Source organism: Arachis duranensis, chromosome 9 (assembly GCF_000817695.3).
Source record: "Arachis duranensis cultivar V14167 chromosome 9, aradu.V14167.gnm2.J7QH, whole genome shotgun sequence".
Classification (NCBI taxonomy): Eukaryota; Viridiplantae; Streptophyta; class Magnoliopsida; order Fabales; family Fabaceae; genus Arachis; species Arachis duranensis.
This window is the reverse complement of record NC_029780.3, coordinates 104,925,163-104,951,020: the sequence shown is the minus strand read 5'-3', so window position 1 is coordinate 104,951,020 and position 25,858 is coordinate 104,925,163. Positions and strand designations below refer to the sequence as shown.

The window sequence follows — 25,858 nt, the reverse complement described above, 5'->3', positions numbered from 1 at the left end:
TCAACCCCCCTTCTCAAGTTCAACTAGAACCATCAATTGGTATCCAGAGCAAGGTCTCAAGGAGGCAAGCTTCACAGCTTGGAGCAAAGATCCATGGCCAACAACATGAGTCCCAATATTGTGGTGTTCACTCTCACTGAAGGGCAGTCTAATAATAGACCTCCCTACTTCAATGGCAGCAACTATTCTTACTGGAAAGAAAGAATGAGAATCTTCGTGCAGTCAATCGACTACAGCATCTGGAAGATCATTCTCGACGGTTCAGACGTCCCCACTAAACAGAATGCTGATGGAGACGTTGTGGCAAAGGAAGATAGTGAATGGATAGATGAAGAAAAGAAGAAGTTTGAACTCTATGCCAAAGCAATCAACCTGATGCATTGCGCAATCAGTTTCGAATAGTTTAGAAAGGTGTCAAGGTGCAAAACGGCTAAACAAATATGGGACAAGCTCAGACTCACTCATGAAGGCACTAAGCAAGTGAGGGAAACCAGAATTGACATGCTGATGAAGGAATATGAAATGTTAAGTATGAAGGAGGATGAGAGTATCGATCAAATGTTCGAAATGTTCTCCATAATCATCAACAATCTGGACGCAATGGGAAGGAACTACTCTAAAGAAACTCTAGTGAGAAAGATCCTGAGAAGTCTTACTAAGAAATGGGAAGTAAAAAGCACAGCCATCTCTGAAAATGAATGATTTGATTAAAATCACCTATGATGAGCTGAGAGGCAAGCTGCTGGCTTATGAAACCACTCACATGTCTCAAAATAAAGATGACAAAAAGAAAAGTATAGCACTAAAATCAAGGATGGCAGCCCAAGGAGAAGAATCTGATGACAGTTTCTCAGATGAAGAAATGGTGCTCTTTGCAAGAAAAATGAGAAGACTACTAAGATACAAAAGCAAAGGCAAAGGAAGCTCTTCATCCAAAGACGTCAAGAAAGATCAAGCCAAGTTCACATGCCATCACTACAAGGAACCTGGTCACTTCAAGTCAGATTGCCCTCAACTTAAGAAAGGCAAAAAATCTCAACTTAAGAAAGGCAAAAAATCCAAGAAAGACAAAAAGAAGGTAATGATGGCAACATGGGAGGACTTGGAGAACGACACCAGCTCAGAGAGCTCAGATCAAGAAGCTTAACTATGTCTGATGGCAGATCATAATGATGAAGATGAGGTAGATCTCTCTGACTTATCTATTGATGAACTGCACTATATTATCAAAGACATTTCTGTGAATTCTAAGAAACTCTTGGATAAGTATGCAAAATGTAAGAAAGAAAATGAGGCATTGAGGACAGAAAATGATCTTCTTTTGAAAAAGGTTATGGCAAATGAAACTGGTAATGAAAAATTGTTAAAAGAAGAAAACACTGCCTTGCGAGCTGAATTAGAAAAATTCAAACTCAAGCATGAAGTTACTGCTTCCACTTATTTGATTTCTGAAAACAAAAAGCTGAATGAACAAATAAAAAATTTGAATGAAGACTTAGCAAAGTTTGTTCAAGGTTCTCAAAATCTGAACAAACTGCTTGCTAGTCAAAGGTTTGGGTCTGAAAAATCTGGACTTGGATTCAAAGAGGAAAATATGGCTGTTTTCAAACAAAACTTTAAAAAATCTGAAGCCTCCTCTTCCAAGCTTTTCAAACCAAAAGGATTCAGCAAACCTCAAAAATCAGTGAGTAAGAATCAGTGCTACAAGTGCAACAGAAATGGTCATGATCCTCCTCAATGTTTCATCTTTCTTAGGTCTTTTGGTAATGATAGTAAATTATATAAAGTTGTTCATGATTTTAATGCTCTTGGGCAACCAAGAAGATTTCACATCAAAAGATCCAAATGGATTTGGATACCTAAGGTTAGTTGAAGAACATGTAGGTTTGCCTTACATCCAAGAAGAAAAAGGACATGTGGTATCATGATAGTGGATGTTCAAGGCATATGACCGGAAGGGATACTTTCTTCATTAAACTCAACAAGTATGATGGAGGATTTGTCACTTTTGGAGATAATGGTAAAGGTAAAATAATTGCCATTGGTAAGGTTGGTAAAGATTTTTCTACTTGCATAGATAGTGTCTTTTTAGTTGATGGGTTAAAGCATAATCTATTGAGCATAAGTCAATTGTGTGACCTTGGATATGTTGTACCCTTTAGAAAATTTGATTGTAGAGTCATAAATGAGAAAACAGAGGCTGTTTTATTTGTTGCCAAAAGAAGTGACAATGTTTATGGTATCACTCTAGATGATCTAAAAGTTCAAAATGTAACTTGTTTCTCTTCAATGGAAACTGAAAAATGGATGTGGCATAAGAGGTTAGGACATGCTATCATGTTCCAAATCTCTAAGCTTGTAAAGAGATGCTTAGTTAGAGGTCTTCCTAATATAAAGTTTGATAAGGACATCATTTGTGATGCTTGTCAAATGGGTAAACAAATTAAAACCTCTTTCAAACCCAAGAAAGATGTCTCTACTAAGAAACCATTAGAGTTGTTATATCTTGATCTGTTTGGACCAACTAGGACTCAAAGTCTTAGAGGAAAGAGTTATGGCATGATAATTGTGGATAACTATACTAGATTTGGCTGTGTGTTCTTTCTTGCTCATAAACATGAAGCTTTCTCTGTTTTTGAAAAATTCAGCAAAAAAGGTTCAAAATAAAAAAGGTTTAAAAATTGTTTCAATTAGAAATGACCATGGTAAATAATTTGAAAATCAACAATTTGAATCTTTTTGTGATGAACTAGGCATATCACATAACTTCTCTTGTCTTAAAACACTTCAACAAAATGGTGTTGTGAAAAAGAGAAATAGAAGTTTCAAGAAATGGCTAGAGCTATGTTATGTGAATATGAAATTTCTAAGTTCTTATGGGTTGAAGTTGTGAATACAGCTTGCTATGTTTTAAATAGAACCATCATTAGGAAGTTTTTCAAGAAAACCCCATATGAACTTTGGGAAGGGCATCCTCCCAATCTTAGCTATTTTTATGTGTTTTGATGCAAGTGTTTCATTCTGAATATCAAAGAACATTTAGGAAAATTTGATCCTAGAACACATGAAGGCATTTTTTTGGGTTATTCCACAAATAGCAAGGCTTATAGGGTTTATAATAAGAACTCCAAAACGGTTGAGGAGACCATGCATGTCACTTTCTGTGAATCTAACAATGTTCCCAGTGTTTGCATTAATGATAGTCCAGGTTTTGAAGCTGAATTACCAAAGAACTCTAAACCAGTTCCACAAAATCCAAGTTCTCATGAAGTTGCACCTAGTAGCTGTGAAAATTCCAATTCTGCAGGAGATAATTTGGAATAATCTCCTGTCGCTGCTAAAAACACTGATGCAGAGGCCATTGTTGATCAAGAGGAACCTGAATCCTCAAACCAGTCAAGAAGACCAAGAGAATGGAGGTTTCTGAAAAACTATCCTGAAGAATTCATAATTGAAAATCCCTCCACTGGTAGGACCACTCATTCATCTTTGAAAAGAGCCAAATCCAACAACATTTCTCTTTTATCAAAGATTGAACCTCAAAATATCCAAGAAGCTCTTGCTGATCCATCTTGGGTGGTAGCTATGAAGGAGGAATTACAGCAGTTTGAGAAAAATCAAGTCTGGTCATTAGTGCCTCACCCAAATGGAAAGAAAGTCACTGGCACTAAATGGATTTTCAGAAACAAACTGGGTGAAGATGGATCCATAGTCCGAAACAAAGCTAGATTGGTTACTCAAGGATATGATCAAGAGGAAGGGATTAATTTCGATGAATCCTTTGCTCCTGTAGCTCGAATAAAAGCCATTAGATTGTTTCTAGCATATGCTGCTCACTGTGGTTTCAAGCTATTTCAAATGGATGTAAAGTGTGCTTTCCTCAATGGCATAATAGATAGAGAGGTTTATGTGGCTCAACCACCTGGGTTTGAAAACAAAACTTTTCCTAACCACGTTTTCAAACTAGCTAAAGCCTTATATGGTTTAAGACAAACTCCTAGAGCTTGGTATGAGAGGCTTAGCTCATTTTTATTGAAAAACAACTTTCAAAGAGGAGCCACTGACACCACTTTATTTATTAGGAACTATCATGATCATTTTATTCTTGTGCAAGTTTATGTTGATGATATTATATTTGGTTCGACTAATGAGGATTTGTGTGTAGATTTTGCTAAGCTTATGACCAATGAATTTGATATGAGCATGATGGGAGAGCTCAATTTCTTTCTAGGCTTGCAAATCAAGCAAACTGCAGAAGGCATATTCATACATCAAGAAAAATATGCAAAGGAACTTGTCAAGAAGTTTGGGCTGGACTGTGCTAATCCAAATGGGAACCCCCATGCATCCTAATATCAAGCTTGATAAGGATGAACATGGTAGAGATGTTGATGAGACACACTATAGGGGGATGATTGGATCCTTGATGTATCTAACCTCTTCAAGGCCTGATATTATCCAAAGTGTTGGAGTTTGCTCAAGTTTCAATCAAAGCCTAAGGAGTCCCATCTCTCGGCTGTCAAGAGGATCATCCGATATGTACTTGGTACCACTGATTATGACTTATGGTTTCCTAAGACTGATTCATTTTAATTAGTGGGTTTCTGTGATGCAGATTTTGCTGGGGACAGGATTGATAGAAGAAGCACAAGTGGCATGTGCTGCTTCCTTAGGAAATCTCTCAATATTTGGTCTAGCAAGAAGTAAGCTACAATGGCGCTTTCAACAGCCGAAGCTGAGTATATTGCAGCCCCCTCTTGCTGTTCTCAATTATTATAGCTGAAAACTCAACTAGTTGACTATAAATTGAATGCCTCTAATATTCCATTATTTTGTGACAACATGAGTGCTATTAATATTTCCAAAAATCCTGTTTTGCACTCAAGAACAAAGCACATTGAAGTTCGATTTCATTCTATAAGAGAACATGTGCAAAATAGAAATCTAGATATTGTTAACTCTGAGGGTCAGCTAGCAGATATTTTCACCAAACCATTGATAGAGGAGAGGTTTTGCAAGTTATGAACTGAACTGGGCATTCTTGCTTCATCTTTGTTTTCTTAATGACTCTGCTAATGAAAATTTTTTGTGTTTTGTCTCATAAATCGCCGTGAGATTTTTCTTTGGCAGATGATGAGTAACCTCTATAAGCTATTGAATTCAAATCTGAATGATGGACTTCAAGTGCTGAAGCAGTCTCTGGACCTATGGGCTTTTCTTTATTGAGACCATTGTGCCCTTTTCAGTTTTTGCTTTCTCAATGTTTTAACAACTGCATTTCACCTTAATTGGGCCCCCTCCATTTTTTCATCATCTAATGGGTTTCGAATTTTTTGGTTGCTCCATTTTCATTAGGTTTTTAAAGTATTTGGTTTCTCTCTCCCAGTATCAACGTACGAAGGTTACAACTGTAACTTTCAATGTTTTTCAAAACCACTTTAAAGTTTTTATTTTTACTTGTTTTCAAGACGCAACCTTTGCACTCCTCCACACCTATATTAACTTCCCACTACATGCATCATTTCACACTACACACTTTATTCTTTCATCTTCTGTAAACCAGTGCTCTATAAATATGGCACGAAAGAAACAAGCTGCCCGCAAAGGATCCCATAGTGGCACCCACTGTTCTGATCACACACACTCATCTCCCTCACAATCACCTCCTCATTCTTCACCTCCATCATCACAAAACCCTTCTTCTGATATGGCCCGTACTAAGACCACTGCTCGCCGCCCTGGCGTTGCTCCTTGCCCTTCTCATCCTCCTCCGCCAAACACATTTCAGCCCAGTTCATCCAAACCCAGTTCTTCCAGAGTAAAGAGGCATCTTCACGAAGACGAAGAGCATCCCCCCACTCAGACTCGCCATACTCGCGGTACTGTTATTGACTTTCATCTTCGTCCTGTTGCTGAACCTAGACTTTCCAATCCTATTGCTTACAAGTTCTTTTATGTTGATTTTTTTGATGAGTCATATGATCGTCGTCGTTATCAATCTCTCATGAACTACCTGTTTTTCTGCAAAGATGTCTACAAGCGTACTCTCTGTCCCTCTAAGCTTGTCAATCTAGACAAACTTCGTAGGAAAGGTCTGAACTTTACCCCATTGTTTGCATGTTAAGGTATGACACCCATACTGTCCATCAAAGAGAAAATTTACTCTGACATGGTAAAACAGTTCTATAGCAACATGACCTACAAAAGAATGGAGAATTGCTTCTTTTGTAAAAGGCAAGGTGATCATTCTTGACAAATATCACCTAGGCAAAGCCTTAGATTACCAGGACCGAGGCCCTGATGTCTACACCTCTGGTAAGTGGGACGAAACGCTCAATGTCTCTTACTTTGATGCCCTAAGCACTATCTGCATCAATATCCTTCTCCTTGAAGGTAACACTCCTACTCATAAGTCTCCTGGCCCAGTCTGTGCCCAGTTGCATCGGATTGTAAATCACATCATCCTACCTCAGAGCGGCTCTTTTCAACGTGTCTCATTTTGTGACACACTGGTTTTGTATGCACTGCTTTCAAAAATCTCCATTTCTTTTGCTTACTTGCTTGTGAGATATATGTATGCTTGTGTCAGTACAAAAAATGCTTTACCCTATGACATGCTTCTTACAAAAATTTTTCAATATTACAATGTTGATTTTAGGGCTGAAATTGCAAAAGATTGTAACTCATATATCAAAGGGGGTGGTGCAGTAAAGAAAACAACTTCCAGGCGTCACCGAACTGATGACAGCACTGATGTTCCCTCTGTTGATGAGGATCCTCTTATTCCCCCATCCACCTCCACTACAGTCAGGACCATGACACACATTATGAAGCATGTGCTTGAAGAATTCCTCAATCTGACAGACCTTCTTCTCTATCATGGTGCTGAGCGCAAAAGGATCCAAGTCTTAGAGGAAAATGCTCTCAAAAAGACTAAGGGAAGGATTCGGATTCTGAGAGACTTTGTGGAGGATATCGAGGTTAGGATCACAACTTCTGACAATGAGGGGGAGGACGATGGAACCTCTGATGAATCCAACTCTGATGCCTAGCTCATTTTATCTCATCTGTGATTATGACCTAGTTTACTTTTGAACTTGCTTATTTTCTGGATGACTGTAAAGACCTTAACTACTCTGCTACTTAAACTATATGCACCAGCCACTAACAAATTTTGTGCAGGTTTTTTTTTTCTTTCCTCCCTTGATGACAAAAGGGGGAGAAAAGAAAGGGAATGTTAGCTTTGGTTTAGGGGTTAATAGTGATAGTTAAGAACAATGATGCTCTGTGGTGCTATATTAACTTATTTTGTCCAGTAATGTGTATCATGCCTAGTGTTAATTGCTCTGTGTTATTATTACTGTGATATATTGCTTGGAAATTTTGGTCTTGGCTGTTTTTAAGATTTGTTCAGGTAAAAATGTAAGCCATGATCAAGGGGGAGTAATGCTAGCATTAAGGGGATCAACTCACAATCCAAAGCTCATTAAAGGGAAGTGTTCTTAACTCTTTCAAATTAGTTTTTAATTTCTCTATTTTATCATGTTTGTCATCAAGGGGGAGATTGTTGAGCCTAGTTTGATTTTAGGTTAATGATGACAAATATTCATTTGGGTTGAAAGCCCAATATTGTGTAATGTGTGTGCTAAGTGGTGCAGGCCCACTTGTAGGATTGCTTCAGCCAAAATTAGTGTGGCTTCAGCAACTTAAGGCATTATAGTTTCAACACTTCAGCCCACTACTTGCCATTTGAGAAACAAATCAGTATATGAGCCAAGAGAGAGAGCACCGAACAAAAAAAGAAGAAAGAAAAGGACATCTGTCAACATCAAGGACAGTTGGGGCTCTAACAAAGCAACAAGACACAAGGATAACTCCACCTCTCCAAAGACAAACAGTACACTAGGACAACCACTAACTCAAGGACATCAGCTGAGCAATACTAGGATCGTGGTTGAGTAAAACACCAACGAACAAAGAGCACAGAGCAGCAGAAGTAAGGAAATGGAGCAGAATGCAAAAGAAGAGCATGCCAAGGAAGAAAGCAATGAAAAGAACCACAGAGGTAGTGGACGAACTCTTCCAGCAGCAGGGATAGTGGAGCATGATGAAGAAGGACAGCTTGCTAGTTGTGCCAGCTCCAATGGGCAGCAAGGAAAAGCAAAAGGATGAAGCTACAATGAAGCCAAGTTGAAGATATATAAAAAGCTTCACTCCACCATTTCAAGTCAAGAAAGAGAGAACACACACTCAGAGTACCATCTCTAACACAGAGCTGGAATATCTTTCTTTTACTCAAGCTTAATTCTGATCTTTGTGTTATGGCTGTCTTGCGTTATTTTCTATTTTGAGAAAAGACAATTATGTGAGGTTCAAAATCCAAGAGAGAAAAGACAAGAATGATGCAAAATAGCCACTAATTTCTGATGTATTTTAGGTTTATGAACTAGAATTAGTTTTCCTTACTAAGTTGGGTTAGCACTTGGGGAAATTGAATCTGGTTGATTCCCCTTCCTAGTTGGGTCAGCACTATGGGAAGCTAAGTTTTTGGTGATGAAAGCTTAGGTGGTAGATACTAGTTGAATTAGGAAAAAATTCAATAGTATTGGTGTATGTAATCTATGAATGATTAGTAAAAATTCCACCATGGTTTGTGGTGGAGACTGGATGTAGGATTCATGGCACAAAGAATCCGAACCAGGATACATGCTGGTCTTCATTTTTTCTTCTCTGCTCTTTTATGTTCTGCGTCTGAGATAATTTAAAATAATCTCCTACAACTCGAAGTAACAGATTAACAGAGTCTGAAACTTTAAGTTTTAAGCCAACTGGATTCAACCCCCTTCTCAAGTTCAACTAGAACTATCAATTTTCAATTTTTATTTTTTGAAAAAAATTTTTGTTTTCAAATTTTCAAAATTTTAAAAATATTTGTTTTGATCATTGTTTCTAATTAAAAAATGAAAACACTGAAAACATGTTTGCTTTGATTATTTTTAATATATTAAAAATCTTTAAAATAATGTTATATAAACAAATAGTCATGCATAATGTCATTGCATAAATTCATTCTTCTTAAAATGCATAGTCATGCATAAATTTATTTCATTCTTCTTAAACTTTATGTAATTCCTAACACAAATATAAATACAATTAACATGTTATAGTATAGCATGCATAAATTCATTTTTCTTAAACTTCATGTAGTTCTTTACTTTTTGACAAGTATAAATACAAAGAATAAATAAACTTTATAAAATAAAATAAATTAATATATAAAATAACAATATTTTAACTTAATTAAACATATTTTTGAGATATTTATTTTATTAGATGCAATATCTCATGTAATTCTTATTTGAACTAGCAAAATGTAGTCGAATTATACTTTTTCTATAGCCAAATCATAATTTATTTCTTTCCAAATTACTATCTTAAATGTTAAACATTGCAAAAATTTATCAGTCTTAACTGATTAAATGAAACAAAATAATGTATCTAAATTTAAAACAGTGAAAATAAGTAAGTATCTTCTTAGTGCCACTTCCGTCATCACTTTGAGGTTGAGACAACCTATATAAGGTAGAAGAAAAATGAGCTAAAAAATTCTAATTTGAATATGATGAAAACAGAGACATTTGTTGGTTCCAAAATTAGCTTAAAGAAGGGCTCCAGAGTCCACACAAATAAACTATAATTTTTTGCCTAAAAAAAATCATATTTACACTCAAATGCTTTTTAAGAAAAGGAAATAAGCACCAGTTAAACATTTGGAATGAAAATGTACCTTTTCTCATCATGGGTAGGCTCGCTTTTGTCATTATTCTCTTTATGAAATTTAAGGTTTTTAAACTTATTTTTTTCCTTAGATAAATTAGATGGCTTGTCATTCTCCTTCTCAAAAAGACTCAATTTGTTATGAGTACAGTTCTGGTGGTTCCATTTTCCTTCTCATGAATCTCAACTTATCTAGCCAAGACAATTTCATTTTCTTCTGATTGAAAATACAAAAACAATAGAATCAATGCATACAAATTTCAATTACAGCTTGTGATTTCTTTCACATATGTTTCAATTTTGTTTATCTATACACTTGCTTGTATGAATAAAAATGAAAATTTATTAGAAAATATATACAGAGCTCGGGCTCTTGAGTTTCTTTAATGTTTTTTCTTCTTTGAGATAACATTACATCTACTTCAGGTTCAGTATAAATTTTATCATCAAGTTGGCCACTGCCATCCTCCTCCGAATCAGTTTCATATCCTCTGACCTCCTCATCTTAAGCCCCCGTTAATTGCAAGAAGCTTTGCAAGCTCTATGGATTGATTCCCATTAGGTGCAGATATCCATATATCAGCCATATCAATTAGCATCCTCCGAGGGGTCAAGCTAGACAATATTTACTAGGAAGCCAATATTTTTTTTTAGCTTTTTATTTTAAAGTAACTCTATATATAATTTTAATTAAAAATAACAACTAAAACTTAAAATTTATTTTTTATAAGATAACTGAACATATTATATATTAAAATAATTAAACACAAATATCTCAAAACTAATTTCAAATATTGTAAATATAAGTTGTTACATGTTTTTAGAATCTTCAAATACTATTCAATTTTTTTTAGACGTTTTCTGCAAAATTATTAAAAAAATGTATTATACTTCAACCTTCATATAAATAATTTAAATCACAACCATAACTTATGCAATAAAAAAATTAGTAACAATATTATTAGAACTAAAATAAATTAAAATTTACAACTTACATAGACAATTGAGCTCGACGTTTTTTTCTTGATTCAAAGTCATCTATTATTGAATCTGTACTGAAAGTAGCTGCAATTTCTTTCTCAATGTAAATGACTAAATTATCTGTAAGAAATTCGTCTGCCATTTTACTCCGAAGTCTTGTTTTAACAATTTTCATTGCCGAGAAAGCTCTTTCTATTGTTGCTGTAGATACTAGAAGAGTCAAGACATTGCGAATCAGTCTATCAACTAAATGATAAGTTCTTGATTTTCCTGTTTCCTTCAATCTTTGACATAACTTAGAAAGTGTCCCAATTTCTTTTAGATGATTCGATATATCAAATGCATAATGTTGCAATTGAGCATTCAAGAGAATCATTTCATGATCAGAAAAATCTGAAGGATAAAAATTTTCAGCTAACTTGCATATATTCTGAATATTAAACAACTTAAAATTGTCTTTAGGGTCCAAAGCAGTACTTAAAGTCAAAAGCTCCATAGTTTTCTCATTGAATCTACTATTTAACTCTTGAATTTGAGAGTCAATTGTTGCCAAAAACACATCAACTCGATAATAATGCTCGATTGTTATCTTTGATTGACGAGATCGATCTCTTCCAACCGTATATTGTGTACTCATATCAGGGATGTCAATTTCATGTTTCTCACAAAATTTCTTAACAATCTCAAGTAAATTGCACCAATCATTATCCCTCAACTTTTGAAGAAGTAATTTTGATGCGGAAACAACATGTATTGCATTCAAAATATCTTGAGATTTTTGTTGTAATACTTGGCACAAAATATTAGTAATTCCCATAATTTCCTTCATCAAATGTAACGAAAAAACAAATTCAAACGAGGATAGCACTTTGTTGACACCATAAGCCTTACCTCTTTGAACAAAAGTTGTACCATCATCAATAATGTTATTAAGAACGGTTTGAGTAGCTGCAAATATTCTTATCAAGCTACAAACAGAATGAAAGTGAGAACTCCATCTTGTATCTCTAGCTCTTTGTAAAGTGCCCATTTGATTTGCACCTTGACCTGTTTTTAGCTCATCATTGGCAACCAATTTTGCATTTTCAATTTCTTGAGCTTCTTGTAGTTGATCATGTCGTTTGCAAGATGCACCAACAATATTGACAATAGCAGTCAATTGTGTGAAAAACTCATGAATTTGAAGTACTTCCCTTGAAGCAGCCACTAGTGCTAACTGCAATCTATGAGCAAAACAATGGACATAATATACTTGTCGGCAATCATTGAGAAATAAAGCTTGTAAACCATTCCATTCCCCTCTCATATTGCTAGCACCATCATACCCCTGACCTCGAATATTTTCAATTTGGAGATTATAAATAGAAAGCACAGACACCAACTCTTTTTTCAAAGTCAAGGCACTAGTATCACTAACATGTACAAGATCAAAGAAGCGTTCACGAACAAAACCATCCACATCAACAAATCTCAAAACAATAGTCATTTGCTCTTTTTTTAGATTCATCACGAGCTTCATCAATGATAATACAAAATTTAGCATCTCTAATATCCTTTCTAATTGAGTTTCTTACCATTGTAGCAAGAACATGTAGAATTTCTTTCTGAACATCACTTGAAGTATATTTAGCAAATCTAGGAGAATTTTTCAAAACAAGATTCTGAACACTACTATTGTAAGAACCCAAAAACTTTAACAATTTAATAAAGTTACCTCGATTATCTGAACTCGATCTTTCATCATGGCCTCTATAAGCGCAACCTTGAAAAGTCAACCATCTAATACAATCAATAGATGCTCCAAGTCTACATTGATTATTCTTAATTTCCTCTGATGTTTGTCGTTTCATAATTGTATCAACATGTTGTGATTGCTTCATCAAATCATCACATGATTTCGTTGCCCTATGATGAAATGAATTGGTGCCTTTGCCAATGTGATTCAAAAGAGGACAATCTTTTCCACTATTTGCCTTCTTTCAATTCCTGAAGCCGTTTTCAATGAAAGCATTTGAACCTGTATTGATTGAAGATTCCATAGCAAATAGGTAGCATGGTAAACAATATATAGCATCATCTTCAATAGAATACTCTAACCATGAAGGATATAATTCAAACCAAGAAGCTTGAAAACAACGACGATGACTTGTATCGCTTGAGAATGGATACTTATCAAGTATTGGTTGATTTGGTCCAGCTTTAAGATAAGCTCGACGAATTTCATCTCTTTTACTTGGATAAAACTTCCAAATCATTGGTCGAATTCCTGGATCTCTTACCAAATGACATACTTCCATTTGTTCAGAATTAAGTCGTGGGCGCTTTGACTTTGAACTATCTTGTTGAGGAGTTAAAGTGTTCATGTTTGATGCCTCAAATATTGAAGAGGTTGGTGTTGATGTAACAACATTAGAAACATTTTCACTCTTCTGGCTAGTCTTTTTGAAAAAAGTATCTATTGTTTTCATCTTGCTCATGATTCAACTAAATTCCTACAATTAAGAATTTACATAGATAATAAGATAAACATTATACAACTTAACTAAACTCAATTTATTTTATTTTTTGCAAATCAATAATATCACTGTCACAAACAATTAATAATGAGAAAAAAATTAAAAACAATACAAGGATAACATTATAATTACATGATTCAAAAACCTAAATTATTATTACAATATTATAAACTAGATAAATAAATAAATAAATAAATTATTCATAAAATAAATAACTTACAAAAGAAAGAAGAATGAAAGATAATAATGAAAGACCAAAGATTATTTGCTATTTTCTAAGTTGCAACGATAATGAAATATGGAATGATGTTTTGTTTTCTAATTGAAAGAAGAGGGAAGAATGGAAAAAGTGATTTGTTGACTTTTTGTTATTGTCTTTTAAGATTCTTCACTTTTAATATGGATTGGGACTTTTTTTAACTAAATATATGACCCACTATTCATAACCCAAATAACACACTACTTTCTAAACTATTTTTTGAATAAAATTATATACAACATATATTTTTCAAAAGGAAAGAGACCTATTTTTTTTAGGGGGCACTCTTTAATTTTTTATTATTCTTGTAAATAATTTTTTTTTTTGGGAGCCACTGCTTCCCCTACAATCTAAGAAGTTTCGCCCCTGCATGCTCCCTGTTCTTTTCGCATTATCATGTACTTAAGGAACAACAAATATTATAAAGCAACAAAAAAATACAAAGACAAAATTTAAAAAATTAGGAAAAAATCAAGAAATCCTTATCGTTCAAAACACTAGTAGAATCAAAAGGTGGTAAAACAAAACCATCATCTGCATTTAAAAAAAAATAAATAAATCATAAATCAATAGGAGTATATGTTCAACATTGCAAATGTTCATTTTTCTTTCACTCGTTGATATAGTATGTCAATAAAAGTTTTTGTATTTTTATTGGATCATTTTTGTTGTTATCTTTAGTTTTAGATTTTCTCTCATTTTATGCTAATAAATATCAACAACTATTAAATATGAGAATGTTACAACTTACATGTAACTATTAGCAATAGAAGTGGAAGTAAAACAAAACTTAGTCTCTTAAAAAAAATCAGCACAATGTTGAAAGAAACTAGGAGAAACTAAAATCTCCCAAAATATCATTTAGAAATTAGAAGCACATAAAAAAAAATAGAATGTTTCATCTTTTTCAAAAAAAAATACCAAAAATATTTTGGCAAGAGACAGCACTAAGAACAACAACTACCAATTGAAGAAGAGTTGAGAGGACGGAGAGGATGCAGGCTGCACAGAAAAAGAATAAAGAGAGATAAATTTAAAGAAAATACGTTATTTTTATTTTTAGCTACCATGAGATGCTAAAAAAGACACTCTATAATTATATATGTGCCATAACGCTTTCAAATTTTCAAATAAAAATTGTGTAAACAAAATCAATGTATCCTTATTTTCATCTTATTTATTTTAAAAACATTCCCATAAAAACAATTTTCATTAAAATCAAACTAATATGCTTTCATCTCTATTTTTTATTTTAAGTGAAAATAAAAATTGAAAACGCTCAAACCGAGCACATCCTTACATTTTTATTTATGTTACAACAAAAAAATTGTGGATTAATTGCTATTATATTGTCAATGTAAAAAAATCTAACGTGCTTTGCTTTAAAAATGTCTTTGCTAGAAGAAAAAAAATTTTCACTAAGATAACCTCCATAAAATTTACTTAGGATTTGGACAAATATTTTGAAATTACTCTTAGCTATTTTAGAATAATTTGTTCAATTTTTAATGGTGTCCTGGATAAGATTTGCGATAGACTAACAAGCTGAAAAAGAAATTTGCTTAACTGGACAGATAAATTTTATTTGGTCAATTTTGTTGTAGCTGCTATTTTTATGTATCAGATGTAGGTTTCTATTTTTTTCAAAGGAATTATCATTAATTTGGAGTTTATGAGAAATTTTCTTTAAAAATGACAAATTGATAGAAGAAGATTAAATCTTATTAGCTAGAAAGTGCTGGTTATTCTAAAAAAATATAGAAATTTGGGAATTAGAGATCTTTATTGCGAATATTGTTCTTTTTAAAAGGTTAGTTCAAACTTTTTTTTCATCAACTAAATAAATTATGAGTCCAATAATTGAATACGAAATACTGATCATCTTGAGATGACTATTTTAATTGTCTTAAGAACATAAATTTTTATTTTTAGAAGAATCTAACATTTTTTATTCAAATATCTAAATAAATGATATATGATTAGTTGTGGCATACTGGCATTTGAAGATTTTTTATTTTCCTCTATCTTAGAATCTGAAAGCTTTTGATAATTTTTTACTAAAAATTTTGGTTTCCCAGACTTTTGGTTTTTAACAAACGGAAAGCTGAATAGTTAATTAGTGATGAGATGAGCACTTCTTTACTTGTACGTTGGGTTGTTATGATAAATAACTATTTGCTATTTAGAAATGCTATTTTGTAATCTATCAAATTAAAGCGACCGAATGATTGAAAACGTGATTTTGATACAAATGTGCAGTATGACCAGCTTACATGTAAGATGTAGGAATGAACTATACTAATATCCTTGACATTTCATAATTTCAATTTTCATATACAATTTCGCTATATATAGGAAAATAAATATTTAATACATGTATATTAAAAATCAACTATAGTATCAAAATACATATTTAAAATTTAATTAGTCTAATATAGAAGATTTAATTATTCTACTATATTAGATTTAATTATTCTAAAAACTAATTATTTTGTTTAAAAAATATATAAAACAATACATATAAATACCAACTATACAACGTCTAAACTGAAAATTAATTATCCGTATAAGATACATATAAAAATATATATATTAAACAAATATATAACAATTGATTTTGTGATTGATTTTTGGTCTGAATAAATAGCCAAAATGAAAATAAATGATTGGATGACAATTTTTATGTTGATAAACATTTTTGTGTTCCATATTTGGATTTGGGCTCATATTAAAGTTTTATTATTGTTCTCATCCGTGTGTTTTGGTCCCCAACTTTGTATAAAAATTAGTCTCACAAAAAAAAAAAAGAAACATTAAGACTAGTGGATTTTGAATATAACAATAACAAAAGGTAACGTTAATCCAAATTTAAAGTCATTTTGGAATTTGGCCGGCTTTGTATTACTTGAATTTGGCAATATTATGAACAATTAAAACTATTTATAATCTCTAACACTACCGTTACCTCCTCAAATGGAAGCCAAAAAGGTGCCAACATTAACAAATCAACAATAACAAAAACAAAAACAAAGTCTCAAGAAAAAATGGCTGCACCATTTCTTCTTCCTCAAATTCACATTGCTAATGCTTCATGTTCCATTTTGGTGCTTCTTGCACTCTTTGTCACAACATCCATGAGTTCTGATATATTCCTTGATTGGAATGTTTCCTTTGATTTCAATGTTAAGCCAGTTTCCACTGATCAACCGGTATTAATAAAAGATTTTAGCATTTCATTTCTTCATTATTTATATTTATGTTTGTGATTTTGTGTTAGTAGATATGCATGCATTCACATGGCGATCCTAATCATTAATCTCATTGCTGATTTTGTCAGGTTATAACGATCAATGACATGTTCCCTGGACCTCTTATAAATGCTTCAACAAATGATATTGTTCATGTCAATGTTTTCAATTATTTGGATGAACCCTTGCTCTTTACATGGTATATATTTCATTGCACTCTTTCTTTCTGTTTTCAAATACAGTAATAGGTCTAAATGTTCTGTTACTAGACAAAATTTCTCCAATTTTATGGGAATAAAAAAAACTCTAAAATACTTGAAAGGTATGAGAGACCAGCCTCGACGTGTGTGAAGTAAAGTATCAGAGTATAGAGAGAGTACTAAGAAGAGAAAGTAATGATGAATTATTAGAAGTAGTGAATCATTACAATGATGTGAAGTGAGAGTAGTTATTTATACTTCAACAACAACATATAAAGTTTACAACATTTGAGTTTACTTAACATGTTTAGTGTGCTTAGGTTCTGGACTTTAGTAGATGATGAACTATTCCAAGCACAATAAAAAAAATATTTTGAGAATTAGATACTAATTTTAATAAAAAATAATAAATGAAAGAAATAATTGATTGAGTTTTTCTTTGTCATTTAGAACATTAAATAAAAAAATATGAAATAATTTTTCACAAGATACCACGAGTTACAAGAATTGTTGACGGATCATTCATATATCTTTATTTTCTCCCTACCATTCCTCTTACCAATTAAATCGAGGGAAAGAAATTAATCTTTAAGAATTTTCTCTAACTTTTATCTATTTTTATATCTTTACCGACTTCTATTTTAAAAATTTTATAGAGCCAAAAAAGAATAAAAAGAATTACAACCCAAAAGACTCTTTGCTTCCAATTATGAATTGGATTGAAGATATGTCTGTATCTAGTTAGTATTAGATACATGCATTGGAAACCAAAAATTTTGTGAACTTCTCTAGTCCCAAAGTCAAGCGAAATTTGATGTATAAATATTAAATAAGGAAGCAACAAAAGATAGCAACAAAAATTTTGTAAATTTCTCTAAAATACTTGAAAGGTATCAGAAACCAGCGTCAAGGTGTGTGAAGTAAAGTATCACAGTATAGTATAGAGAGAACTATAGAGAGAATATAAGAGAGTACTAAGAAGAGAAAGTAATGATGAATTATTAGAAGTAGTGAATCATTATAATAATGTGAAGTGAGAGTAGTTATTTATACTTCAGCAACATATAAAGGCCAGTTTAACACATTCTAACTACTTTGTTAGCTCTTAACAACTCTTAACAACTCCTAACATCCTTCCTTAATCGATAGGACGCTGTTCTGTAAAGTTGTATTTAAAAGATAAGGTTCTAAGTTCTTATCCACAACTTAAAATTTTGAGATACATTGAGTTATAAATATATCAAATTTTCAAAGCGACAAACATTAACAATGCATCAAAGTCGTCATCTGATCCGTGTAGCTAATGGCTTAGTTATTGTTTTGATAGTATTGCCTTAGTTTTAGGAATTGGAACTGGTTTTGATGTAGGAATGGCATAGAGCAAAGGCTAAATTCATGGCAAGATGGAGTGTCTGGTACAAACTGCCCTATCCAACCTAGCAGGAACTGGACTTATGTTTTCCCAATCAAAGACCAAATCGGAACATTCTCCTACTTCCCTTCCATCAATTTCCTCAAAGCTGCCGGAGGGTTCGGTCCAATTCGAGTCAACAACCTTCCATTTATAAGTGCTCCTTTCCCAAAACCTGAAGCTGAGTTTGATCTTTTAATTGGTGATTGGTACAACAGTAGCTATAAGGTAACTATGAGAATGATTTAATTATTTATTTATATCTCTGTCTCAAATTTGCCAGTTCTGACTCTCTTCCATGCAATTTCAACTAGGATATCAGGTCCAAATTGAATATATCTGATGTTATCTCTCCTAATTGGATGCTAATAAATGGAAAAGGACCATATCTGAACCCTGTTTCAAAATCATATGAGACCTTGAATGTTACACAAGGTACTATTAAGAACTGAATCAATTCAAGTGTTGAATCTCAATTCTCAATGTAGGATCATGTCATCATGTATTATGAAAACATGTGTTACAGGTAAAACATATCTGCTTAGGATATCAAATGTAGGGACATTTTGGAGCTTCAATTTCAGGATTCAGAACCATGATATGGTTTTGGTTGAAACTGAAGGATCTTATGTTAATCAACTAACATTGAAGTCTCTTGATGTTCATGTTGGCCAATCCTACTCTGTCCTTGTCACTGCAAACCAAGATTCTTCTGCTGAATACTACATGGTCGCGTCGCCTAAACTGCTTCGCGACACAACAAATCCTATCTCGCTCGTTGGTGTCGCCATACTTCACTATGATAACTCAACCATAAAGCCTAATGGACCTCTTCCTAAGGGTCCAGATCCTTTTGATCTAGAATTTTCCATCAATCAAGCAAAATCTATTAGGTAGCTTCTAAATTTGATAGTTGATAGCCATTAAATGATTTGATTGATTTGACTAAATTTTCAACTAATAACTTTCACAGTTCTTAGTTTCTCGTGAAGTTGATTGAACCTGAGTTTTCACCAGCTTCTAAGGTTGACTTAGATCCAATCAATTTTAATCTTATATGATAACTTGTCTGATCCAATGTTGTTAGGCCACTCGCCTGCAAAGCTAAAAAAATGTTAACATTATTGTAATATGAAGGTGGAATCTTAGCACCGGTGCGGCCAGGCCTAATCCACAGGGAACCTTCAACGTTACAAATGTGACAATAGTAGAGACTTTCATTCTAAAGGCATCGATGGCGAAGATAAACCATTCTTCTTCGCCTCGCTATGCTGTAAACAATGTGTCTTACTTAACACCGGATACACCATTGAAGCTTGCTGATTTTCTTGTCAATGGTTCTGGAGTGTATGTTCTGGACGCTTTTCCCATTAACACTTCAAATACCAATGCTGTTAGTGGAGTTTTCGTGGCCAGCGCCATATATAAAGGGTGGACAGAGATAGTGATCAAGAACACCTTGGACACCATCGATTCTTGGCATTTGGATGGATATAGCTTTTTTGTTGTTGGGTAAGTCATACACACATCATAGCCATGACACTTATCTAAATAAAAAAATAATATATGCCCACTAAAATGAGTCTTATATATTTGTATATAAATATGAATAATGTTACATATTCAATTTTTTTTATAAATTAAATTTAACTAAGTTTAATAATAAAATTTAAAATAATATTAATTATAATTAATTTTTATTAAATTAGACTAATATGGTTTGTTTTGTTAAGTGCTTAAATAAAAACCAAAAAGTTCGATTATAATTTTAAAAGAAATGTGAATTTTTTTCAAATTGAACCATATAGGTTAATTTTAGGAATATACAAAAAGCAACAATTTGTTTTTCATTTTTCACATGTTAGTTAGTGTATTACACTAACTAAACACCCATTTAAAAATTAATTTCTCAAAAATTTCATAAAGAGCAAAGTTAAAAATGAGTAAATTTTAGAAAAAATTATGCAAGGCAAAGAAAACTCGTAAGAGTTTTTGCATGAATTATCGTTGGTAAGAAATTTGTGTGTTTAGAATGGGAGAAGGAGAATGGAGAGCAGAATCACGGTCAAGTTACAACTTGTATGATCCCGTAGCGAGATCAACGGTGCAGGTGTTCCCAGGAGGGTGGAGTGCATTGTATGTGTACCCTGATAACCCTGGAATGTGGAACTTGAGATCACAGAACTTGAACAACTGGTTCTTGGGTGAAGAGCTCTATGTTAGAGTTTATGATCCTGATCCTAACCCTGCCAAAGAGAAGTCACCGCCACAAAATCTCCTACTATGTGGTTAGTATTCTCATTCATTTTCATAATTTCTTTTTTCATTAAATATCCATTCTTTAATTTAATAATGCTTAAAATATCAAGGATAAATATTCATCAGATTTAGTTTATTTACACTAAAGATCACGCGCTCTTTTACATGAACAAATATCTTTTTTGGTTTTTGATCATTTATCTAAAAGACATCTTTTTTTTATAATTTAAAATTTTTTAATTAGTCATAAACTCATAATTATTTTAATAATTGACCTAAGCAATTTCTGACACATCAACATGTTAATATTTATAAGAGTTGTTTAGACTAATTACTTAGATAATTGAAGATCGATTAAAAATTTTTGAATTGAAAATATATATTTTGTGTTTCAAACAAATAATTAAAAATAAAAAAATAATATTTATTTTTTTAAATATAAATAATAAAAATTGACTATTTATCTCTTAAAAACATTAATCCATTTTTATTTAAAACATGATTTGTGACAGATAATAACTATATTGTCTTAATTAATCAAAACTTTTAGATCTGTTACTATTATTTATATTTTAAATCAAATGAAAATTTGTTAAATGTACAAAATATTTTTGAATATGTTGATTATTGTTTGTTGCACAGGGAAGTTTCAGCCACCAAGTCCAGCTCCGTCAGTGGCACCAACACCATCCCCATCATCCAACGCAAACACTCCACATACACCAAGGTATTATTAATTAAAACTCTTTTTCATTTGTGACACCATTAATTAATGATTACGTGGAAATTTCTTATTATGATAAACTAATAAATATGTTTTCCTTGTACTAACAGGTCTCTTTTTGCTATCATCACCACTGCCATATGTTTCTTCTTCATTGGTCTCCATTGAGAAGGAATGGAACACTATACTACACTACACTACTATTTTCGACTTAATTTGTTACATCAAGAACTGAAAGCTATATATTCACTACATCTTTTCCCCTTGTTTTTTAGCACGTTAATAGGGTCAAGAATGATAGCTAGATTGACAAATATTGGTTACTTATATTTTAACTTATATTTTAAATACTACTTCAATATCTTGTTGCAATTTTAATGTTCCAATGCATATACAAATCAAGATTTTCTGTAGTGTCATATTTCGGCCACACTTGATAATGTTGTTTTTGCTTAATCTCAAACATGCAAGAATAGGGCATCTTGATTGGCATATTAGTAGCAAACATTTCACACACAACTACTTAATGTTACATATATTATTGTCCATTTATATAATTAAATAGTGATGTTTTCCATTTTTCTGTAATTAATAAATTGTGTGTGAGTATGCTCTCACTACCCCTTTCCTTGTTGACATTATTATTTGGTCTCATTAATGTAATTGTAACTAATATATATTCCAACAATAACATTTACAAAAAAATCATAATTGCACTGATCACTAGGTAGTTATATATTATTATAGAGTAATTATCCAAATCAGTTCCAAAGATTTTAAAAATGGATATTTAGTTCCCTAAAAAAATTAATACATAAATCAATTTTCATAGTTTTCTTTCGCCAAATATATAAGTCTCCAAGTTATTTTTTGACATGATTCATTAACAGAAATTATTGAGTTGGCACGTTAAATTGCACACGTGACAGTTAAGTATCCATATGTGCAAAGAGGACAAAACAGTCCCTGAAATTTTTTGAAAAAAGGGCGTCGTATTAATACTCCTCCTTTCTTATTCTTCTTCATTGAAAATAGTCCTCATGAAACCCTAGTTCGTCATATACCAGTTTCCTGCTTAGTGTATCTGCCCAAACTATTGATTTTGTTTTAAACTTGTCCTTGGCGGGTTGAGATAACATAGAACTTGAAAACTGGTTGAAATAGCATATGGTGCAGCAATAGGAGCAAGTGATTGATGGGGAAGTGGTAAGCTAAGGTGTGCAGCATTCCTCTGTTGTCCTATGAAACTCTGGCCATTAAACTGTGCTGCTTGTGGCGTTGGTGAATAAGACACCATATGGGAAGTAATGTGGGGATTGGATCCACCATAATTAATGAAGTTCGTGTTTTGTGATAACTGTCCTGTTGGAGTTTGGGGAGCTACGTGTGAAGGAATATATGTTGTAGATCCTTGTGGCAAGTAGCTCCCATTGTTCATAGCACCGTTATACCCATTTTGAGATTGAGCAGATGCAAGTGGAGCTCCTGAAGTAAAAGATTCATCCTGGGGGTGGAATCCACTATACATATGACCACTTGATTGTGCAGGTTGACCACCTTGAGAAGTAAAAGATAGCAGCATAGAGTGGTCAGTTGATGATGAAAATGCATGTAAATCAAGTTTCCTGGCATGAGATAAAAAGGGTTGTGCATATTGATTGGTGAGAGTGATGCGTGAGCATCTTTTTTATCTTTTTCTAGTGAATTTGCATCTAATTTGTTGAGTTTAATCAAGAATTAATTATATTTTAGCCACTATGGATGCTATTTTGAGTTTTGTGCAATACTGTTTATTTTAGGTAGCATTTGGCTAGATTTGATGGAGTTTCTGCAGCACAAGAATCAAAGGAGATGGCTGCGAGGAGCAATGCGCACGCGTGCCTGACGCGTGCACGTGATTTGGAGGTATCCATGGCGACGCGTGCGAGTGACTGACGCGTACGCGTGATTTGAAGATTTGCTCAGCGATGTGTACGCGTGACCGACGCGTCCGCGTGACTTGCGAAAAAGACCATCGACGCGTACGCGTGACTGACGCGTACGCGTGACATGCGCCACGTGCAGAAAACGCAGAAAAATGTTGGGGGCAATTTCTGGGCTGTTTTGACCCAGTTTCCAGCCCAGAAAACACAGATTAGAAGCTGCAGAATGGACAAATCAAGTGGTTTCCACCCATCAACTGAAGACTTATTAATTAATTCGAATTTAAATTCAAATCTTATTCGGAAAGATATTTTTAATTTTAGATAATTAGATTTTAAATTTATTAGGATTAGTTATAAATAGGAATTTAGATGCCATCAGATTGGAACCTTGTACATTTTGACAATCCTTATTTTCTCTCTGAACCATGAGCAACTAATCCTCCATTGTTAAGGTTAGGAGCTCTGTCTATTTGTATGGATTGATTCATTTGATCTTTCTAATTTAATCCATGTTTTGATTTATATTTCAATAATTATTTTCGTTCTTTATTTTATTAATTTGGGTGGAACGGAAGTATGACCCATGTTCTAATTGAGTTCTTGTAAATCTTGGAAAAACTCTTTACTTGAACAACAATTTGAGAACATATTATACTAAATTTCTAATTGTTTGTATTTAACGGGATACGTGACATATAATCCCCTTATTTTTGGATAATTAGGATTCTTGTGGCATATAAACTGGAATTTAATCATCACCCTCTAATTGGAATTAATTGACTAAGGAATTGGCAATTAATGAATTTTAGAGGAGACTAGGAAGGTCTAAGGAATTAGGGTATAGTCACATATAGTTTGCCATGAATTAAATCTTGCATGATTAAAAATAGTTAGTAAGAAAAATCAATCCGGAAAAATAGATAACTCTGAAACCTTAACTGTTTTCTCCATATTTTATTCCCAACTCATTGCTGCTTGCTTTCTAAAATTCTTAATTTACTATTTAATGCTCTTTGAATACCAAAACATTCTTTTCTGTTTGTCTAACTAAGCCAATCACTTAACCATTGTTGCTTAGTCCATCAATCCTCGTGGGATCGACCCTTACTCACGTAAGGTATTATTTGGTACGACCCGGTGCACTTGCCGGTTAGTTTGTGGGTTGTAAAATACCGCACCAAGATTTTGGCGCCATTGCCGGGGATTGATAGTGATTAACAACTATCAGTTGTTTGATTGCTTAGATTAGGCGTTTTAATTTTTAATTTTATTTATATTTTATTTTATTATTTTCGAAAAAAATATTTTAAATAAATAAATAGTACTACTATTTTTCTTAATTTCTGAAATTAAGTTTGGTGTTACCTAGTTATTTTTTATTTTAACTTTTTTCTTTCTATTTATTTATTTATTTTATTTAGTATTTTTTATTTCTTTACACAGGTTACCTCACTGGGAATTCTCTGCACTCTGACGTAGAGATTCCCATTCTTTCTTGTTTTCTGTGTGTTTATAGGAACAGAGACAAAGAACATCTCTTAGACTTTGATCTTGAACCTGAAAGAACTTTCAGGCGACGTTTACAACAAGCAAGACTTTACAAGGCTGCAGAATCCACTATGGATCCGAATAATACTGGTAATGCCAATGTGACAAATCCAAATGGGAATGAACAACAAAGGAGAGTACTTAGCTCTTTCTCCGCTCCTACAGCAGATTTGTATGGAAAGAGCATTGTGGTGCCTCCTATAGCTGCAAACAACTTTGAGTTGAAGTCACAATTAGTCACCCTGGTACAACAAAACTGCCAGTATCACGGTCTTTCCCACGAAGACCCAATCAATTTATTTCTAGTTTTCTGCAAATTTGTGATACTGTGAAGACAAATGGAGTAAACCCAGATGTGTACAAACTCATGCTCTTCTCGTTTGCTCTGAGGGATGGAGTAAAGCTATGGCTAGATTCTCAACTCAAGGAAAGTTTGGATACTTGGAACAAGGTGGTTACTGAGTTTCTCACTAAATTTTTCCCACCAAAGAAGCTGACTAAGCTTAGGGTGGAGGTTCAGACCTTCAGGCAGAAGGATGGTGAAACTCTATATGAAGCTTAGGAGAGATACAAGCTACTAACTAGGCAATGCCCTCCGGACATGTTTTCCAAATGGACTCAACTAGATATCTTTTATGAAGGTTTGGGTGAAATGTCCAAGATGTGTTTAGATAATTCTGCAGGAGGTTCATTGCACAAGAAGAAGACACCGGAGGAGACTATTGAGCTTATTGAATTGGTTGCTAGCAACCAATATTTATACTCATCTAACAGGAATCCTGTGAACTCTGAGACTCCTCAGAAGAAAGGTGTCATGAAAGTGAAAGCTCTTAATGCTATTCTTGCTCAGAACAAGCTGATGTCTCAGCAAATAAATCTACTTATTTAACAGATGGGTGGCATGCAAGTCTCAGCTATCAACACCCAAAATCTACCACAAGAAGTCTCCTATGACATGGTAGGTAACTTTATGCAAAATGATAATTATGATTATACTCAACCCTCTTCTG

The 25,858-nt window shown here is 33.2% G+C and overlaps 3 protein-coding genes across 3 annotated transcripts; 2 read left to right on the top strand and 1 right to left on the bottom strand.

The window, feature by feature from the left end:
• Nucleotides 1–694: 694 nt before the first annotated feature.
• LOC110275757 (uncharacterized) lies at nucleotides 695–1,147 on the top strand. The gene has a single exon (XM_021131998.1). It carries the CDS (start codon nucleotides 695–697, stop codon nucleotides 1,145–1,147), a length of 453 nt encoding a protein of 150 aa, XP_020987657.1.
• Nucleotides 1,148–10,768: 9,621 nt separating this feature from the next.
• LOC107466627 (uncharacterized) lies at nucleotides 10,769–12,608 on the bottom strand. Its single transcript, XM_052254361.1, has 2 exons — nucleotides 12,333–12,608; nucleotides 10,769–12,271 (listed from the first exon to the last, which is right to left on the bottom strand). Exons 1-2 carry the CDS (start codon nucleotides 12,606–12,608, stop codon nucleotides 10,769–10,771), a joined length of 1,779 nt encoding a protein of 592 aa, XP_052110321.1.
• A 5,736-nt stretch (nucleotides 12,609–18,344) lies between these two features.
• Nucleotides 18,345–21,632, top strand: LOC107466628 (monocopper oxidase-like protein SKU5). The gene is made up of 7 exons (XM_021130978.2): nucleotides 18,345–18,620; nucleotides 18,707–18,827; nucleotides 18,919–19,285; nucleotides 19,530–19,904; nucleotides 20,424–20,680; nucleotides 21,294–21,378; nucleotides 21,486–21,632. The coding sequence occupies exons 2-7, from the start codon at nucleotides 18,755–18,757 to the stop codon at nucleotides 21,541–21,543; spliced, it is 1,215 nt and encodes a 404-aa protein (XP_020986637.1). The 5' UTR covers nucleotides 18,345–18,620; nucleotides 18,707–18,754; the 3' UTR covers nucleotides 21,544–21,632.
• Nucleotides 21,633–25,858: the final 4,226 nt, after the last annotated feature.

What these genes read in the sequence shown, in the direction of transcription:
- LOC107466628 (XM_021130978.2), top strand. Translation starts at nt 18,755, where the DNA reads ATGCTAATAAATGGAAAAGGACCATATCTGAACCCTGTTTCAAAATCA. An exon ending in TATAGCTTTTTTGTTGTTGG is followed by an intron (nt 19,905 to 20,423) that starts GTAAGTCATACA and finishes TTGTGTGTTTAG; the next exon opens with AATGGGAGAAGGAGAATGGA. An exon ending in ACAAAATCTCCTACTATGTG is followed by an intron (nt 20,681 to 21,293) that starts GTTAGTATTCTC and finishes TTTGTTGCACAG; the next exon opens with GGAAGTTTCAGCCACCAAGT.
- LOC110275757 (XM_021131998.1), top strand. Translation starts at nt 695, where the DNA reads ATGAATGATTTGATTAAAATCACCTATGATGAGCTGAGAGGCAAGCTG.
- LOC107466627 (XM_052254361.1), bottom strand. Translation starts at nt 12,608, where the DNA reads ATGAAACGACAAACATCAGAGGAAATTAAGAATAATCAATGTAGACTT. An exon ending in TACATGTTCTTGCTACAATG is followed by an intron (nt 12,272 to 12,332) that starts GTAAGAAACTCA and finishes TCATTGATGAAG; the next exon opens with CTCGTGATGAATCTAAAAAA.